At 39.8% G+C, this 21,004-nt stretch overlaps 2 protein-coding genes across 8 annotated transcripts in view; both read left to right on the forward strand.

Moving 5' to 3' along the window:
* LOC108795461 (protocadherin gamma-A4-like) overlaps nucleotides 1-21,004 on the forward strand; it is a 290,173-nt gene that overhangs the window by 226,968 nt on the left and 42,201 nt on the right. The window contains exon 1 of one of the 7 annotated variants that reach the window (XM_018566710.1): nucleotides 10,548-12,973. The exons of the other annotated variants lie outside the window; for them this stretch is intronic. Within the exon in view, the coding sequence (XP_018422212.1) occupies nucleotides 10,562-12,973 (2,412 nt within the window). The 5' untranslated portion in view covers nucleotides 10,548-10,561. Of the gene's footprint in view, nucleotides 1-10,547; nucleotides 12,974-21,004 lie in introns of those variants that run through there. 7 annotated transcript variants of the gene reach the window in all.
* Nucleotides 2,145-4,630, forward strand: LOC108795457 (protocadherin gamma-B2-like). Its single transcript, XM_018566702.1, has one exon. It carries the CDS (start codon nucleotides 2,210-2,212, stop codon nucleotides 4,628-4,630), a length of 2,421 nt encoding a protein of 806 aa, XP_018422204.1. The 5' UTR covers nucleotides 2,145-2,209.

Below are 21,004 nucleotides of genomic sequence, written 5' to 3' on the forward strand. Positions count from 1 at the left end.
TTTAAAAAGGAAATATCAGGGGGCTTTTTAGACCCCTAATATTTCCCCGAAGCCCCCCAAGAGTAAAAAAAAATATGAAAATTTAAAATAAATAAAAATAAATAATGAAAATAAAATTAAAAAACTGTTTTTTTTTCCTTGCCTCAGGCGCAAAGGGAGCTGGCTATGGCTATGCTCCCGTGGTGCTCGTGCGGCTGCCGGCTGAATGTGTCAGACGCTGCAGATGGAAAGGTGCAGGACACCCCATGTGCAACGTCGGCCACACGAGCACCACGGGAGGACAGGACGCCGGGACCTGTAATGTACTGGAATGCACTGGAATGTAAGCAGGCCGACTCCCTGTGTTCCGGTGCGGGAGGGGGTGTGGAGCTGTATTGAAGTCAATGGCATCGCCCACAGTGCGATCGCCCGCACTCGGAACGCAGGCACATTAGTGCCTGCATTCCGGTCCAGTGCGATCTGCAAAAATAGTGCTTGTAGCATTTTTGCGGATCGCACTGGACTGGAACACAGGCACTAATGTGGGCGAGGGGCCTGCCTGCGCAACCTACGCCCCCTCCCGCCCCTGAATGCAGGTGTTTTTTCGTTGGTAGATCTCAATGAGCTCGTCATTTGAAAAGTAGATCTCCAGACGAAAAATATTGGCCGCCCCTGCTCTAAAGTAACTTGTAAAATCGTTTGGTGCTCTCAGTCCACTATTGCAGCATTGAGGTCTTACTTTGGTTCTTATTACTCTGAGATTCCCTTTCCTTGTTCTAATTGCTGTACAGATGTAATTATATTGGTTTACTACACTATAAGGCTCTTTCACACAGCTAAGAGTCAGCCCTTACATATCCGTGCAGTTGGGCCGTTCCCAGGAAGGACAAGTGCTGCGTGTGATTGTACGCAGCAGCCTGCTCTTCTCTATGGGAGGACGCGGCCATACGCTCACCCGAGCTGCACATCCGTGCGGGTGTCCGTACTCATACACAGACAAGAAGGGTCCGCACCAGCACGGATGTGCAGCTCGAGTAAGCGTACAGCGGCGTACGGCCACGTCCTCCCATAGGGAAGAATAGGCTGCTGTGTACCATCACACACAACACCTGTCCTTCCTGGGATCTGTGCAGGCTGGCTCTTAGCTGTGTGAATGAGGCCTTACTCTCCTTTCCTGTTGCTATGACCAAACTAAGCATTCTAGCATGGTCAGTTTGCCTTCTAACTTGGAGCTTCAGGAAACAATGCTGATGCATGGCATACTCAGACTGCTGCTGACACACCCCCTGCATAGCCAATGCGAGTGTTTACTTTGCCATATGCTGTAGGCTAGGGATGTCAATCATCCCCTATCCCCTCCTACAGCAAGAGGACTATCTACTATTTCCATGTAGTAAGTTTTAGGTGATATTCAGGTGATATTCACCCCCTATCCCCTCCTACAGCAAGAGGACTATCTACTATTTCCATGTAGTAAGTTTTAGGTGATATTCAGTTGGGTCTTGAAGCCAAGGTTTCCAAATTCCTGGAAGAGGTGTATTGCCAAAGCGTTGACACCTCTTTTTGAAGTTTGAAAGGTCCATTTCAAGAGTCAAATCTTCACAGCCTGAAACTATCACTGAGCTACCTGCTAAAATCTTTGACTCTTAGGATATAACAATAAACATGTAATTTGCTTTTCTAAAGGTATGCCATGAAATATTTTATTTAAAACCAGAATATACAGGTTGTCTTGATCCTTTCTGTTATTCACCAACAATTTCAAGGAACACATGCAATATACATTGGGATAAATGTTCTTCCATGACAGGGATTTTCTGGAATTGTTCAGATAGTTTTGAGTAAAGAAAATTGTATTAGGCAATAACCTATCTCTTAAGTAAATGGGTGTGCTTACAGTGAAATATATAAAACAAAATAATAATAGCTTCAGTCATTCTAAATAATCCTAAATGGTACCTATGAAAATAACATAGAAATGTTGCAGTACCCCATTTCTACCTCATAGCGCCGCTGTTAAACCAATAAGGGATAGATGTGAGGGCTACATGACTCAATAAGGAAGGCAGTAAAACTGCAATAGAAGGTATAGAGCATTTCTGCATGAGGTGTGAGTGCTTCACCTCTAATAAGAAGATTTTCTGAAATTGTAACAAAACTAAGGATTACACATTCTACAAGGAATACCCCTTATATTTTTCCAGCAACAGAAGGAACATCTGTCTTTAAAATGCATCAAGGAAAGACACCTCCTGGTATCAGATGGCAAGTAGTGATTTCATTATTTTCCTGGTTGTGTCATTCAGTCTCTGCTCAGATTCATTATTCCATTGTAGAAGAAATGAGGAAAGGTTCAGTTGTTGGTGATTTAGTGAAAGATCTTGGAATGAGTGTGAAGGATATCACAGCAAGAAAAATCCGTATTGTGTCTGATGTTTCTGAAAAATATTTCAGTATCAATCTGGAGAGTGGACACCTTTTTATTACAGAGAGGATAGACAGAGAGACATTGTGTAGGGCTGCAGCTGATTGTGTCCTGACCTTTGATGCTGTGGCTGAGAATCCTTTAAATGTGTTTAATGTTAAGATTGAAATTCAAGATATAAATGACAATCCACCAAGATTTCTCGATGAATCAATTAGGCTAGAAATAAGTGAATCTGCTTCACCAGGAGCAAAGTTTGTTTTGCAGAAAGCTGAAGATTTGGATATAGGAATTAATACACTAAAAAGCTACAGACTCAGTTCAAATGAACATTTTGTCTTAGGAGAAAGGATCAGCTCTGATGGCAGTATATTTCCTGAACTAGTTCTAGAAAAGCCTCTAGACCGAGAGACACGAGATTACCATGAACTAATTCTATCAGCTGTCGATGGCGGAAAACCTGTACAAACAGGGAGCACACTAATTAAAATTGCAGTTGTTGATATAAATGATAATACTCCTATATTTACTCAGGAATTATATAAATTAAGTATTAGGGAAAATATACCATTGAATTCAACAGTTCTGAAGGTCAGGGCAACTGATGAAGATGAAGGTGTGAATGCACAGATCACATATTCATTTAGTACTCTGGCAAATAACATTCATCAGATGTTTACAATTAATCACAAGAATGGAGACATTACAACAAAGGGACATTTAGATTATGAAATTAATAAAAACTATGATATATCTGTAAAAGCCATGGATGGTGGGGGCCTGGCTGCCCATGCCAAAATTTTAGTAGAGATATTGGATGAGAATGACAATGTTCCAGAGATATCCCTCACCTCCCTGTCTTCTCCTATTCCTGAAGACACATTGCCTGGTACTGTGGTAGCACTGATTGCAGTTCGTGATAAAGACTCGGGAGAAAATGGAGAAGTCCAGTGTCAAATTATTGGGGATATTCCATTTCAGTTAGTGTCATCAGCAAATAACTTTTATAAAATTGTTACAAAAGATGCTCTGGACAGAGAAAAAATGCCATCCTATAACATTACCATTCAAGCATCTGACAAGGGTTCACCTCTTATGTCTTCTGTAAAAGTCATCTCTTTTGACTTGGCGGATATTAATGACAATGCACCTGTTTTTGGGAAGCAGACATACACTGCATTTGTTCCAGAAAATAATTTACCAGGAGCTTCCTTATTCCATATTCAAGCAAAAGATATTGACAGTGAGGAAAATGCAAAACTGACTTACTTTGTAGATCCCATATCCTTGCACGTATCTATTAATCCAGTGACTGGAGTCATTTACGCACAAAAGTCATATGATTATGAGCAACACAGAGAATTTAACATTCAAGTCATTGCTAAAGACAATGGTTCTCCATCACTGAACAGCAGCACAACTCTAAAAATTCATGTGGTAGACCAGAATGATAACCCACCAGTCATCTTATACCCACCAACAGACAGTGATGGCCCTGTCTTTGAGATGGTGCCTTGGTCCTCTGAACAAGGTTCCTTAGTATCTAAAGTGGTTGCAGTGGATGCAGATTCTGGACACAATGCTTGGTTATCTTATTTTTTGCAAGCTTCTGAGCCATCACTTTTTACCATTGATCAGCACACTGGGGAGATCAAAACATCAAAAGTCTTTCATGACGGAGATTCTTTAAAGCATAGAGTTGTGGTCATAGTAAAAGACAATGGCCACGCACCCCTATCTGCATCGGTGACTCTAAATCTGGTTATTGCGGATCATTTTCAGCAGATAATTCCTGAAATGAACAAACAGCCAAGCAAACCGGACTCTCAGTCAAACTTACAAATGTACCTGGTAATTGCCTTGGCATTGATTTCTTTTCTGTTTTTATTGACTGTGATAGTCGCTGTCGTCTCCAAATGCAGAGATTCCAAATCTTTGCCTTCCTTGGGACCCATGAATACGCACTTATACCATACTGTGGATCCCAGATTCATTTCCCAGTTTAACAATGGAACATTACAGCTGCCATACACATACAATGTTTTTCCAACTCTGGATTCAATGGAAAAGGAATTTGCTTTCCTAAAAGCTCAGCAGGCTGTTCCGGTTGTTCCTGTAGATAGACTAATTGATGCTGATGATTCAGGAATAGGTCATGAAAACATAAGAGACCCTATACCTGATGACAGGTTTTTTTTGCAGGTATGTTCAAACTATGCTATTTAAGTGATTTACATATGCTAAATTAATGTTGTAGATATGTTTGTTTTAAAGTCTGCATTGATTCATAGGGGATGTTCTGGGGCTCCATTCACACATGGTGTTTGCGTTTTCAATAGAAAACACAAATCTTAGCATACGTGTGGATTTTGCATATTTTCTTCTATTACTATAGCCAGAACACGTGGAATCCGCCCATAAAATCAGGCTCAGACTTTTTAGCAGGACGCACGTCTTCGTACCGCGGGGATGCTGCCCTAGTGTGAACAATGCACATTGGAATGCATTGTTTTTTATGTTTAGCGTGTTTTTCCGCTCATGTGTGAATGGAGCCATAAGGCTAATAAGCTGTTCACTTTGCAAGGGAATTTAGTTGATATGGGTAAAATGCACTTTGCAGGGAATACACTATCACATACAAGGACATTTTTTAAAAAATGCTTGCGCATGATTGATGGAAGCTAGCAGAACTTCACTTCATTCACTAAGCTAAAGGAAATTCCTGAAATGAAAAAAAACTGCCAAATATACCTGATGACAGTCTTATTTTGCAGGTATATTCAAACTATGCCATTTAAGTGATTTGGATATGTTAAAAGAATGGTGTAGATATATTTGTTTTAACCCCTTCATGACTGAGCTAGTTTTCAGGTTCTGTTCATAAATGACTGACACATTTTTTACATTTTTGCTGTGTGATTCTTCCACAGCAGTAATATACTTTCTTACTAAATGTACCCACACATATTATATATTGTTTTTTAGAGGACAGATAGGGCTATATAATTATATCACATATGTGTACCTAACCCCTCACTTAGTTTGAATAAAATAAAAAAAATGAGGAAAAAAACTAGAAGAAAACACTTTTTTCACAAGTTTTGATTATTATTTTTTTTTTTAGAATTTTTTTATATTAATTATAGTATAAAAAATATATTTATATATAATTTATATTTTCCTAATTTTGTTTTACACTTTATTTTAATTTTTTTACACTTTGTAAAAAAAATAAAAATAAAATAAAAAAACCTTTTTTTTTCTTGTCAGTTTATATCAAGCAATCACTATGACAGCTTGATAAATTAACTTTTTTATTTTATTTTTGGCTATTAGGCTGATCCAAACTTAGGAACAGCTAATAATAACCTTAGAGACTGATCCTGACTTTAGTCAGATTCAGATCTCACTAAAAGCTCTTTGATCGTGCCTAGACGATCAGAACTGATACATTTCACTCAAAAGATATACATTGTATCTCTTTGAGTGAAATGTATCTAAACATCGGGCTCTCGAGCTGTCAAAACAAATAGCAGAGAGGTGAGGTGAGTCACTGCTGCCTCTCTGCTATTTTGAGCTGTCAAATACGGGATTGCAAATTGCGGTCCTGTATTTGCATGTAACGGCTTCATTCTTTCATTAATGAAAGGAAGAAGCTTTTACAAAAAGCTTAATTATTTCATTAATTAATGCCTCAATACTGAGACATTAATGAATGACTGTTAAATGCTGAGAATCAGCAAATACCGGCATTACAAAGCCTGATATAACTCATCACGTACAGTGTACGTGGCCAGTCATATAGGCACAAAGTGACAGGACGTACACTGTACATCTCCCGTCACGAAGGGGTTAAAGTATGCATTGATTCATAGGAGTTTGATTCATAGGAGTTTGATTCATAGGAATTCATAGGAGTTTATTTTCTAACAGCTAATAGGGTGTTCACTTTGCAGGGGAAAGTGCACTCTGCAGGAGAATTTTTGCATAACTTAGTTGATATGGTTAAAATTCATTTTGCAGAGAATACACAATCACATACAAGGAACATTTTTAAAAAATGCTTGCACATGATTGGGTAATGGAAGTTAGCAGAACTTCACTTCATTCACTAAGCTAAAGGAAAATTATCTTGCAAAGTCCCTTGCAAAGCATTTGCCCTTAGCAAATCACCCCCATCGTGTTGGGGAATCAGAGGTGATGTTACATAGTTGCATAGTTGTTGAAGTTGAATAGAGACAAAGTTCCATCGGGTTCAACCTATTTGAGAGTGTGTGTGTGGGCTTGTGTTTATGTGTGTGCGTTTGAGTTACCAAGCGTACCTTTACCCCTGTATATTTTGCTCCCTTAGAAAAGTATCTAAAAGGTTTTTGAATGTGTCAATGCTAATACAGTGATTTCATAAAGCAGTGGCGTCACAAGGGGGGTGCGGCCCGCACCCGGGTGACACCATTGGAGGGGGGACACCCAAATGACTGACAATCCTTTTGGTGTCACCACCTCGGTCATGGACCAAGAGCCCGACAGTGTCAGGAGGGAGGAGGGGACCCGGCGGACCCGGCCTCCTCTCTCTGCCGGCGCCATCACCAAGATGACCGCGCGCATGGTGACGTCACGCGCGATGACGCCACGGCGGGGTGTCACCCGGTCTCTGTTCTGGGTGACACCCAACCTCGGGACGCCCCTGCATAAAGGAATAGTTTAGAGAAGAATTTTGATAATAGAATCTTGACTTCTGACTCATGTTGCATCACATATCTTCTTTAGTTTTCTTGTATTGCACAGGAGACCAAAATCCCTGTTGATATGAATGGCCATAGCCTGCAATGTGGTGACGTTTCTAGGAAAAAATATAAACATAAAGAAAAGTGATTTTTTTTTTATTGGTGTTTTGAGTTATAGCGTCACAACACTAGTGAATGACATTCTTTATTAAATAAACTATATTATTTATACTTAACTGTAAGCAAGTATTTTATGTTTATGGGAAATAATTTAAAGTTGTCATTCTAAATATGTATATATTAAATATAAGTGACCAGGCTTCTGCACAGGATGTGGATAGGGGGTTGCATTTTAACAAAATATACATTAAATGAGATGTTTAAAAAGAACACATATACAAACTGTTTTTTATCATTTCTCAAAATGTAGAGTTAAAGAACTATCTTGTTGAGTAAATAATTCTTTTTTTTAAGTGCTAATTGTTAAGAGCAGTAACCAAGAGCAGCTAATCACAATTTCCTCAGGCTAGTACAGTGCACCCAGATAGCAAGGATAACTTGCCACAAACTTGTGTCAGGGTTAAATTGTAATTCTTGTTAACTTGCTGCACACATTCCTGGCAAGTTGTGGACTTGCAGAACACTCGCAGCACAAGTTCTAGTTGACACTTTTTTACTTTGTAGCAAATTTGCTTGGCAAGTCTACAGCAACAGTCCTGCAGGTCTTAGCAAGAGCTCTGCAAGCTCGCTGGTCTTAAGACTTGCAATGCAGACTTGCTGTAATTGTGCAACAAAATTGTGAAGTTTGGCAAGTCTGCAATAGTTTAGCAAGTCATTTTCAATCTTGCAGCACAATTGCTTGCTATCTGGGTAATTGCTTGCTAGTAAAGCTGGCCATACACCTTAAGCAGCATGAAGAGGGTAATCTCTGCTACCAGCTGTTGACTTCTGATAGCCAGCGCCTGCAGCTGCCAGAATACTTAAACAATAAATGCATCTGAGCGGCGGCATTCCCTGTTCGGCCGACAATCCACCATGGCCATCAAAATTTAATGAGTATATGGTCAACTTTGCTTTACATAAGTATCAGCACTTAAACTGGAAGACCCACCATTTGTTAATTAGCATAGAGTGTTAATGCAGAGGGAAAGAGTTATGATCTCTGCCAGGTTTAGTTTTGTGTCAGTGTCCTCATTTGCCCATTTGGCTGACTTCCTCTCACTTCTTGTCATAATGTCAGAAGGTTGTGGAATATTCTATACTAGAACACAGGCAGCAATACTGAAGTAAGAGAATGTGTAACTCTTCCCGCTGCTGAGATTCCACTCACTTTCTGTTCCAATGGCCACATGGGTATTTTTGCATTGTTTTCTGACCTAGATGAAAAGGTTTAATTAAAAGTAAGGAACCATGTACAGTCTGACTTAAATGGACGTTTCACTGAATATATTAATCATAATACTGCACAGCAGTAGCATTGTTCAAATATACAAAAAAAAAATCAGAGAACCTTAATTATTTTACTGCTTATCTCACTTGGTGCAGAAGGGCACCCTCCCAACAACAGTCAAAATCATTGGGCTCTCCAATGTGCAGAAACATCAAAAATTACACTTTTGGGGTAGCATGATGATATACTGCCTTTAGAATCATTATTCTAGTAACATTGTGTCACTTTGATTTAAATAACATGTCATCACTGTGATAGAATCAGGGCCGGCCTTAGGGGTGTGCGAGCAGTGCGGCCGCACAGGGCGCCATGGCAACAAGGGCGCCGTGCGGCCGACACAGCTTGTCCTGGGGGCGGCCTCTCTCCAATACCATTACTCCCAACACCATCTGATAAAATGGATCCCTGGGGCTATGATATAACAGCACTGTTCTCTCCCTGGAATCATGATATCATTTCCAGATCTTGTAATATTGCATAATTACTTTGTATGTGTTAACATAGCTGTGGTTTAATCTCTAGTTCATTCTCTAGTTCCATGCCTCTAAACTAACTTGTAAAATAGTTTGGTGCTGTCAGTACAATATTGCAGTATTGAGGTCTTACTTTGGTTCTTATTACTCTGAGATTCACTTTCTTCGTTCTGATTGCTGTACAGCTGTAATCAGATTGGTTTACTGCACTATTAGGCCTCTTTCACACAGCTAAGAGTCAGCCCTTACATATCCGTGCAGCGTGCACGGCCTTATTGGGCCGTTCCCGGGAAGGACAAGTGCTGTGTGTGATTGTACGCAGCAGCCTGTGTCTGTACAAGACAAGATGGATCCTTTCTGCGCCCGAGCACGGACACCCGCACCCGCGTGGATGTGCAGCTCAAGTGAGTGCACAGCGTCGTGCGGCCACGTCCTCCTATAGGGAAGAACAGGCTGCTGTGTACCATGACACACAGCACCTGTACAGGCCAATTTTTAGCTGTGTGAATGAGGTCTTACTCTCCATTCCTGTTGCTATGGCCACACTCAGCATTCTTGCATGGTCAGTTTGCCTTCTAACTTGGAGCTTCAGGAAACAATGCTGATGCATGGCATACTCGGACTGCTGCTGACACACCCCCTGCAAAGCCAATGCAAGTGTGTACTTTGCCATATGTTGTAGGCAGGGAATGTCTAGGGATGTCAATCATCCCATATCCCTGCCTACAGCAAGAGGACTATTCCCATGTAGTAAGTTTTAGGTGATATTCAGTTGGGTCTTGAACCCAAGGTTTCAAAATTCCTTGAGGAAGCGTATTGGAAAAGCATTGACACCTCTATTTGAAGTTTGAAAGGTCCATTTCAAGAGTCAAAACTTCACAGCCTGAAACTATCACTGAGCTACCTGCTAAAATCCATGACTTGTAGGATATAACAATAAACAGGTAATTTGCTTTTCTAAAGGTATGCCATGAATTCCTTAGTTTAAAACCAGAAAATACAGGTTGTCCTGACCCTTTCTGTTATTCACCAACAATTTCAAGGAACACATGCAATATACATTGGGATGAATGTTTTTCCAAGACAGGAATTTGCTGAAATTGTTCGGATAGTTTTGAGTAAAGAAGATTGTATTAAGGCAATAACCAATCCCTTAAGTAAGAGGGTGTACTTACTGTGAAATATTTTTAACAATAAATAATAGCTTCAGTCATTCTAAATAATCCTAAATGGTACCTATGAAAATAACATTGAAATGTTGCAGTACCCCATGTCTACCTCATAGCGCCGCTGTTGAACCAATAAGGGATAGATGTGAGGGCTACATGACTCTATGAGGAAGGCAGTACAACTGCAAGAGAAGATATAGAACATTTCTGCATGAGATGTGAGTGTTTCACCACTAATAAAGAAGACAATTTTCTGGAAATTAACTAAATTAAGGATTGCACGTTCTACAAGGAACTTTACTTCTATATTTCCAGCAACAGAAGGAACAGTTGTCTTAAAAATGCATCAAGGAAAGACACCTCCTGGTATCAGATGGCAAGTAATCATTTCATTATTTTCATGGTTGTGTCATTCAGTCTCTGCTCAGATTCATTATTCCATTGTAGAAGAAATGAGGAAAGGTTCACTTGTTGGTGATTTAGTGAAAGATCTTGGAATGAGTGTGAAGGATATCACAGCAAGAAATATCCGTATTGTGTCTGATGTTTCTGAAAAATATTTCAGTATCAATCTGGAGAGTGGACACCTTTTTATTACAGAGAGGATAGACAGAGAGACATTGTGCGGGGCTGCAGATGATTGTGTCCTGACCTTTGATGCTGTGGCTGAAAATCCTTTAAATGTGTTTAATGTCAAGATTGAAATTCAAGATATAAATGACAATCCACCCAGATTTCTCGATGAATCAATTAGATTAGAAATAAGTGAATATGCATCACCAGGAGCAAAGTTTGTTTTGCAGAAAGCTGAAGATTTGGATATAGGAATTAATACACTTAAAAGCTACAGACTCAGTTCAAATGAGCATTTTGTCTTAGGAGAGAAGATCAGCTCTGATGGCAGTATATTTCCTGAACTAGTTCTAGAAAAGCCTCTAGACCGAGAGACACAAGATTACCATGAGCTACTTCTGTCATCTGTTGATGGAGGAAAACCTGTACAAACAGGGAGCTTACTGATTAAGATTGCAGTCATCGATATAAATGATAATACTCCTATATTTACTCAAGAATTGTATAAAATAAGTGTTAAGGAAAATACAGCATGGAATTCAACAGTTCTGAAGGTCAAGGCAACTGATGAAGATGAAGGTGTGAATGCACAAATTACATATTCATTTAGTACCCTGGCAAATGACATTCATCAGATGTTTACGATTAATCGCAAGAATGGAGACATTACAACAAAGGGACATTTAGATTATGAAATAAAAAAACGATATGAAATATCAGTTCAAGCTAAGGATGGTGGGGGCTTGGCTGCCAATGCCAAAGTTTTATTAGAGATATTGGATGAGAATGACAATGTTCCTGAGATATCCCTCACCTCCCTGTCTTCTCTTATTTCTGAAGACACATCACCTGGAACTTTGGTAGCACTGATTGCAGTTCGTGATAAAGACTCAGGAGAAAATGGAGAAGTTCAGTGTCAAATTATTGGGGATATTCCATTTCAATTAGTGTCATCAACAAACAACTTTTATAAAATTGTTACGAACGATGCTCTGGACAGAGAAAAAATGCCATCCTATAACATCACCATTCAAGCATCTGACAAGGGTTCTCCTTCTTTGTCTTCTGTAAAAGTCATCTATTTGGACTTGGCGGATATTAATGACAATGCACCTGTCTTTGAGAAGCAGACTTACTCTGCATTTGTTCCAGAAAATAATTTACCAGGAGCTTCCATATTCCATATTCAAGCAAAAGATATTGACAGTGAGGAAAATGCAAAATTGACTTACTCTGTAGTAAGTAAAGACAAAAATCCTATATCCTTGTACATATCTATTAATCCAGTGACTGGAGTAATTTACGCACAAAAGTCATATGATTATGAGCAGCACAGAGAATTTTACATCCAAGTCATTGCTAAAGACAATGGTTCTCCATCACTGAACAGCAGCACAACTCTAAAAATTCATGTGGTAGACCAGAATGATAACCCACCAGTCATCTTATACCCACCAACAGACAGTGATGGCCCTGTCTTTGAGATGGTGCCTTGGTCCTCTGAACAAGGTTCCTTAGTATCTAAAGTGGTTGCAGTGGATGCAGATTCTGGACACAATGCTTGGTTATCTTATTTTTTGCAAGCTTCTGAGCCATCACTTTTTACCATTGATCAGCACACTGGGGAGATCAAAACATCAAATGTCTTTCAGGACGGAGATTCTTTAAAGCATAGAGTTGTGGTCGTAGTAAAAGACAATGGCCACCCAGCCCTCTCTGCTTCTGTGACTCTAACCCTGGTGATTGCTGATAATTTTCAGCAGATAATTCCTGAAATGAACAAACAACCAAGCAAACTGGACTCTCAGTCAAACTTACAAATGTACCTGGTAATTGCCTTGGCATTGATTTCTTTTCTGTTTTTATTGACTGTGATAGTCGCTGTCGTCTCCAAATGCAGAGATTCCAAATCTTTGCCTTCCTTGGGACCCGTAAATACGCACTTATACCATACTGTGGATCCCAGATTCCTTTCCCAGTTTAACAATGGAACATTACAGCTGCCATACACATACAATGTTTTTCCAACTCTGGATTCAACAGACAAGGAATTTTCTTTCCTAAAAACTCAGCAGACTGTCCCGGTTGTTCCTGTAGATAGACTAATTGATGCTGATGATTCAGGAATTGGTAATGAAAACGTAAAAGACCCTATAACGGATGACAGTCTTATTTTGCAGGTATGTTCAAACTATGCTATTTAAGTGATATGCATAATTAAAACAATGCTGTTGATATGTTTGTTTTAAAGTCTGCATTAATTCATAGGTGTTGATTTACTAAAGGCAAATAGCATGTGCACTTTGCAAGGGAATTTTCCCTTAGCTTAGTGGATATGGTAAAAATTCACTTTGCAAAGAATACACAATCACCTACAAGGAAAATTTAAAAAAAAACAACAATATTTTTGCAGACATTTGGGTGATGAAAGTTAGCAGAACTTCACCCCATTCACTATGCTACAGGAAAATTCCTTTGCAAAGTGCAAATTTCATTGCAAGGTGAACCACCTATTTGTTTTGAGTAAAGAACCTGCATAGTGTAGGGGAATCAGCGGGGATGGCTAATAAAAGTGATTTTGTAAAAGAATAGTTTTAGAAAACTCTCTTGATAATGGCAAGCGGCCAATAGATACTAGAAATGATTGTGACTATAAGATGCTCATTGTCCAGAGAATTCCAATACTTCAGACTTTATTAAGATTCACAGCAAATCCAGTATAACAGTGAAAAGTTAAAGAACTATCAATCTTGTTTAGTAAAGAATTCTTATTTTTAAGTGCTAATTATTAAGAGCAGTAACCAAGATCAAAAATAATAAACTGTGCTGCTCTATTATCACATATGTGAAACAATATAACCTCGGAAATATCCAAATGTAAACGAGGAGAAACTGCCTACCAAATGTATTAAACCAATCTTTATGTGTAAAAATGGTGCAATAAATAGAATTAGTAACCCTTATTAGCTAAAGAACAACATACACAATTAATAGCGACAATCCATGCAATGTGCAATAAATTACAAGTGCCAAAAAAAGGAAAATATGAAGAAAAGTAATTATCAGTGTCCAAATGTGATCAATAGTCCCAAATTGTGAAATAGCGGAGAAGCAAAAGATTATTAAGATGGAGGAGTGCAAAATTCTCTTGTGTCATTTTCTGGGTATCTTCCCGCCCGAGTCTCAAAAGGGAATTGGTGCTATAAGACCTTAAACGTAAGGTCACTTCATAAGGTGAGCTGCACTCTTGTGGGGGATTGGTGAAGCTTGTGTGGAAGTACTTTGCAGAAGCTATAAACATGCTATTTCACAATTTGGGACTATTGACCACATTTGGACACTGGTCATTTCTTTTCTTCATATTTTCCTTTTTTTGGCACTTGTGATTTGTTGCACATTGCATGGGTTGTCACTATTGATTGTGTATGTTTTTTTCTTTAGATAATCAGGGTTGCTAATTCTATCTATTGCCACATTTTTTCAGATGAAGAATGGTTTCATTTATTTGATAGGCAGTTTCTCTTTTTTTACATTTAGATTTTTCTGAGGTTATATTGTTTCACTTATTTGATAATAGTGTGGCAGTTTTTTATTTATGTATTTACTATCCTGCTTCGCATTGGAGTAGTGCCTGCGGCTTGTACAGGTGTTTCTGGCATGAAGTATTTACATTTATTGATTTAGTAACAAAGAGCAACTAGTCACAATGCCTGCAGGCCAGTACAGTTTAACCCATTTGCTGCCAGGCCCTGCGTAACACTTTTGACCTTAGCTGGCCGGACCATTTTTGCAATATTTCACTTTTTTTTTTTTTTTTCAACTGCAGCTTTCAGAGATTGTAAAAGACTCCCTAAACCATACATTTTCTGTAAGTAGAGGGCTGGGAGAATAAAAAGATGGATGGTGCTACTAATTTTGTAGGTCCCACCACAGTTGTGCAAATGTTTATAAAATCAATATTTTTTATAAAAATGCACTAAAATTATTTTCAGTGCAATACAAAAAAACATCATTTAGAAGATTCCTAATAAATCTAAAAGATAAAACTGTGCTGAGTTAATAAATAACAAATATTTGTAAACTTTTAAATTGTGCCTTTTTGTAAAATGGTAAAAAACAAAGGAATGCAGATCTGTCAATAAGCAACTTATGCAAAAAATCTGGAGGTTGGCCTTACACTTATGTGTTGTGGTAACGTCTGATCTGTAATGCTGTTTGTGTGCTGTGTTTATGTGTGTTGTGATAAAATGATGCAGGCATATATTTTTTCACAATGTAGCGTATTACAACACACAGCAATGCGATGCATCGTTTTGTCATGCGCTGCCACACACGGTTTAATTAATGTTTTTTGAAAAAAGGGGGAGGGGAAAGCACTGCAATGTGTTCTAACAACGCACTGCAGCGCATGCTCATAATGTGCACTACAATATTGTGCACATGTATGTTATGTGTGTGTGTTCTTTTTAACTTTTTTTTTTTTACATCACTGTCAGGGGCTTTGGGGAGATTTCTGTTTAGACCCTTGATATTTCCTTTTGAAATAGAAAAAAAGATTGAGGACACAGAGTCCTTAATCCTTCACTGCAACACCAGCACTTAATGAACAGGAAGCACTCAGTACAGAGGGTTCCTGTTCACTCACAAACTGTGGAGATAGTAAATATTTACTATTTCCCCAATTAAGAATTGGCAAGAAGCCTCTGTACTAAGCTGCTTCCTGATCTTTTGCAAACTGAGCAGATAGTAAATATTTACTATGCCCCCAGTTATGAATGAACAGGATGTTATGTAGAGCACTAACTGTTCATTCATAACTGGGGACACATTCATTACTGGGGACACAGTAAAAACTTACAATCTCAGTACTGATCACTCCGGTGTCTGCTCAGTAAAGGGAAGTGTCAATAAATATTAGACATATTAACCAATCCTCCACTTTCCACCCTGAAGCTCTGCCTGGCACTGCCTCGCTCAGCATCCTGGCTGTCACTGCTCTCCTTCCCACAGTTGTAGCTCTCTCTCCCCTCCATCTGCAGTAGTCAGTGTCCCCTCTAATCCGCACTGCCTCTGCTGATACAGGTAGATAAACTGCCGCATGCAGCTGGCTCCCAGTATGGAAGAGAGAGCTCCAGAGTGGCAGTAATGGTGGCAGTGGGACGGGTACTGGGTTCTAATTTTCAATGAATAGCTGCCATCAGTGTCAGGGAATGGGTTAATTGTTTGCTATGAGTAAAGCTGGCCATAAACCTTAAGCAGCGTGAAGAGGGTGATCTCCACTGCCAGCTCTTGATTTCTGACAGCAAGCACCCACGGCTGTTAAAAACCATTCAAAAAATACAATGAGTATATGGTCAGCTTTGCTTTACATAAGAACAGGCACTTAAACTGGAAGCCCCACCATTTTTTTATAATTAGCATAGGGTGTTAATGCAGAGGGGATTGGTCAGAATCTCTGCCAGCTTTTTTTTTGTGTCTGTGTCCCCATTTTGCTTACTTCCTCTCCCTTCTTGTCATGGTGTCAGAAAGTTGGGGAATTTTCCCTACTAGGATACAGGCAGCAATACAAAAGCAAGAGAATTTGTAACTCTTCCCATCTTTACAAAAGAAGTGCTTTTGTTACTACATGTCCTCGCTAGAAAGATTCCTGTCACTTTCTGTTCCAGTGTCTACATTTATGTATTGTATTCTGACCTAGCTAAAATATTTTTTATTAAAACTAAGGAAAACATTGCTGGTTGGCTTAAATGGACCTTTTATTGAATATAATAGTCAGAATATTGCACATCTGTATCATTATTCAAATACTGCTGTTGTAGCCCCCGTCACCGTCTGTGAGGTGGCTACTAGACATTTAGTGGTCTAGTCACAAAGCAGCCGAAGGATCTAGACGTAGCTTCAGCCGATCCTTCGGCTAGCTTCAGCCCCAGGACCCCTTCGGTTCAGTAGAACTGAAGGGCTGCTCTACGGCTATTCACTATAGCCCGTACAGCTCTCAAACTTGACCGAGCAGCTCAGGCGAGCCGAACGCATATGCCTCGGCTCGGCTGAGCCGCGCTGAAAGCCGAAGCTGGCCGAGTGGCCAGCCATTGGCCGGCTGACAGCCTGCTTCTGACAGCTGGGCGGAGCCACCCGTGATCTTTCGGCTGGCTCCGGTCACTTGCAGAGAGATCAGCGTCCCTGGTTACCAGCTAACCAGGGACACTGATCTCCAGACAGCCTAACTCTCCCTGGCGCTCCGGGAGTCTCCCGCTCCCCGCCGCCAAGGAGAGAAACACTGCTTTTTCTTTTTTTTTCTTATTCTGACACGGAAGCCACCCGATGTACGGCTGATTTCAGCCGATATACGGCTGAAATCAGCCGTACCAGCCTGAAGTGAATAGCCAAACAGTGTTCGGCTCACTTCGCTTTAGGTCGGTCATTCACTCGGCTGCCTACGGCAGCTTAGTGAATAGACCCCTAGCTGTATTATAGTGGCATTTATATGGTCAATTCCATGTGTCTGGCATTGACTGTACCCCCCTGGGTGGAGTGTGACTCTGCTATATTGTGGGACAGCCAATGAGAGGCACTGTAAGTGTATGTCAAGTGTATGTTGGGTTTCTCTCAACCAGTGGTGCATGCTGGGATAGGGTACATATACTGGAGGGATTTGTCCTGTCCTCAGACTAGTTGGGACCGGCCATGGATTAGGGCTGGATGTTGTCCAGACAACCCCCAGGCTAGGCCTGAGACCTGGGGGTTGGCAGAGGCTGGAGTGTGGGAAATGTTTTCCTAGGCCTCAAGTATGGAGGAGGCCTGTGTTGTTTGCCAGAGGAGTAGAACCAGAGAAGCTGATGTCTGCTGGAGGTGCCTGGAACATAGAGGACCTCTGGAGCATGGCTGGTGTCTCTCCTGCTGAGGATCTGTACTCATCTCCTGCTTATCTGTCACTCCAATTACCGTTCACTGTACCACAAGTGGATCTACACTGAGATGCTTAAGAGGTCTGGTGAGTCTGGAGTCTATGTCTGTTACACCCTGGATGTCTGGGATCCCTATACCCTCTCTCCCAAGAGAGAGCCTTAGAACCATAAGATTACTCTTGTAATATTCTGTCACTCTGGTAAAATAGTGTCACCTTTATTTAAAGTGATATTAAAGTCAAAAAGGTTTTAAACTATTTCAAATGCTAAATAAATCACTTACATTGGATACTGCTTCCTAATGTTTAAAAGTTTTAGCTTCCTGCAGAAAAAGCTGTTCCTCTGAGCAACTGTCCCAACTTACTGTTTTAGGGTGGCTCCTTTCCCTTGCAGGGTCTATGGAGCCACCCTTGTGTGTGTTGGTAAGTTGTGTGTGTGTGCCTCCACAAATACACAGGCACATCAAGGCATGCCACTTCACTACTGCACATCCTCTCTCTCATTCCATTCTCTAGGCTAGTAGATGGACAGATGCTGGAGACGGTACTGTTCCTAATGATCTTGTACTTGACAGGAAGTTTAGGAAAGCTGAGCTGAGAGAGTTGGAGATGTTTGGAAACATGATGACTGTAAGTGTCTGTCAAAAATGTATAGAAATACTTTGATTTGCAATGTATATTTGTTAGATCTGGATTAATTATTTTAAAAAGTTAGAGAGCTTAATACTACTTTAACCTCTTGCTGTCCGCCCGTAGTAGAAAAACGGACGGACGGCACTGCTGCATTGGCGGGTTGCCGTCGCCAGACGGCATTTTTTTTCTGCTCGCGCACGCCCCCTAGCGGGCACGCACGGGCAGAAAAGACCAGTCCAATGCGAACACCCGGTACCGTGTGTTTCACATATAGGCGATCAGCGGGTCCATAGCCCGCCGATCGCCTATATGTGCTCGTTCGCATCCGCTTGATTCAAAAAATAAATAAAAGTCACATATAAAAAAGTAAAATAAAATAAAAGTCAGATATAAAAAAAGGGGAAAAAAAAACCCAAAATGTTTAACTCCCCCACCCCCACGTTTACGCGCCTATAAACGTAAATACGCGTCCGGTGCCCCAGCGCGCAAAAATTACAATTGCGCTACACATGTTACATATCGCCGCGAACGTCGCAGTGAGAGCAATCATTTTAGGGCCATCAATCACTGATAACACTAAACTGATGAGCGGTAACAGCTTTTAAAGCGTCGCCTATGGCCAATTTTGGGTATTATCGTTTTTTGAGGTTTTGCGCGCGCACGCAATTTTAAGGCTTGACATGTTTGGTGTCTTTTTACCCGACATGACCCCGTCTTTTATATTTTACCAAAAAATTGGGTAATAATAAATGTTTTATCATTTAATATAGGGGAAACTGTTTTTTTTTTTACATTTCTGTGATTTTTCCTTAATATAGTAAAAAAATAAAAACCCCAGTGGTGAATAAATACCACCAAAAGAAAGCTCTATCTGTCCCCAAAAAAGGGTATAAAATTCCTTTCAGTACAGCGCTGCATGACGGAATAAATGTCAGTCAAAGTACCGCAGCGCTGAATACTGAAAAATGGCCTGGATGGGAAGGGGGTTTAACACCGCGGATGTCAACTGGTTAAATAACATGGCATCACTGTGATGGAATACCATTACTCTGGCACCATCTGGTAAAAGGGATCACCATCTGGTAAAAGGGGGCTATGATATAACAGCACTGTTCTCACCTTGGAATCATGATATCATATCCAGATCTTGTAATATAACATTATTACTTTGTATGTGTTAACATAGTTGTGCTTCCATCTCTAGTTCCATGGCTCAAGGAATACATGCCATGTACAGGGAGGCAATGCATTTCCAAGACAGCAATTTGCTGGAATTAATCAGATGAGGAAATAAAATCAGTTTTATTTTGACAATAACTTATCCTTTAAATAAGAGGTTGTACTGTGAAATATATTTAACAATAAATGGTTTGCTAAGATAGTTTCATAGTCATTCTAAAAATAATACTAAATTGTAAAAATAACATAGAAATGTTGCAGTACCCCATTGTTACCTCATAGCGCCGCTATTGAACCAATAAGGGATAGATGTGAGGGCTACATGATTGTGAGGTAGGCAGTACAACTGCAAAAGAAGATATAGAACATTTCTGCATGGGATGTAAGGACTTCACCTCTAAAAAAGAAGAAGATATTCTGGAATTTTAACAGAATTAAGGATTACACCTTGTACAAGGAATACCCCTTATATATTTCCAGCAACAGAAGGAACAGCTGTCTTAAAAATGCATCAAGGAAAGACACCTCCTTGTATCAGATGGCAAGTAATCATTTCATTATTTTCCTGGTTGTGTCATTCAGTCTCTGCTCAGATTCATTATTCCATTGTAGAAGAAATGAGGAAAGGTTCAGTTGTTGGTGATTTAGTGAAAGATCTTGGAATGAGTGTGAAGGATATCACAGCAAGAAAAATCCGTATTGTGTCTGATGTTTCTGAAAAATATTTCAGTATCAATCTGGAGAGTGGACACCTTTTTATTACAGAGAGGATAGACAGAGAGACATTGTGTGGGGCTGCAGATGATTGTGTCCTGACCTTTGATGCTGTGGCTGAGAATCCTTTAAATGTGTTTAATGTCAAGATTGAAATTCAAGATATAAATGACAATCCACCAAGATTTCTCGATGAATCAATTAGGCTAGAAATAAGTGAATCTGCTTCACCAGGAGCAAAGTTTGTTTTGCAGAAAGCTGAAGATTTGGATATAGGAATTAATACATTAAAAAGCTACAGACTCAGTTCAAATGAACATTTTGTCTTAGGAGAAAGGATCAGCTTTGATGGCAGTATATTTCCTGAACTGGTTCTAGAAAAGCCTCTAGACCGAGAGACACAAAATTACCATGAACTAATTCTATCAGCTGCCGATGGAGGAAATCCTGTACAAACAGGAAGCACACCGATTAAGATTTCAGTTATTGATATAAATGATAATACTCCTAAATTTAACCAAGAATTATATAAAATAAGTATTAAAGAAAATTTACCATTAAATTCAACAGTTCTGAAAGTCAGGGCAACTGATGAAGATGAAGGTGTGAATGCACAGATTACATATTCATTTAGTACCCTCGCAAATAACATTCTCCAGATGTTTACAATTAATCGCAAGAATGGAGACATTACAACAAAGGGGCATTTAGATTATGAAATTAAAAAACACTATGAAATATCTGTAAAAGCCATGGATGGTGGAGGTCTCGCTGCCCATGC

This window comes from Nanorana parkeri, unplaced genomic scaffold (assembly GCF_000935625.1).
Source record: "Nanorana parkeri isolate BGI_ZX_2015 unplaced genomic scaffold, ASM93562v1 scaffold969, whole genome shotgun sequence".
Classification (NCBI taxonomy): Eukaryota; Metazoa; Chordata; class Amphibia; order Anura; family Dicroglossidae; genus Nanorana; species Nanorana parkeri.

Coding starts and splice junctions, on each gene's coding strand:
- LOC108795457 (XM_018566702.1), top strand. CDS start 2,210: ATGCATCAAGGAAAGACACCTCCTGGTATCAGATGGCAAGTAGTGATT.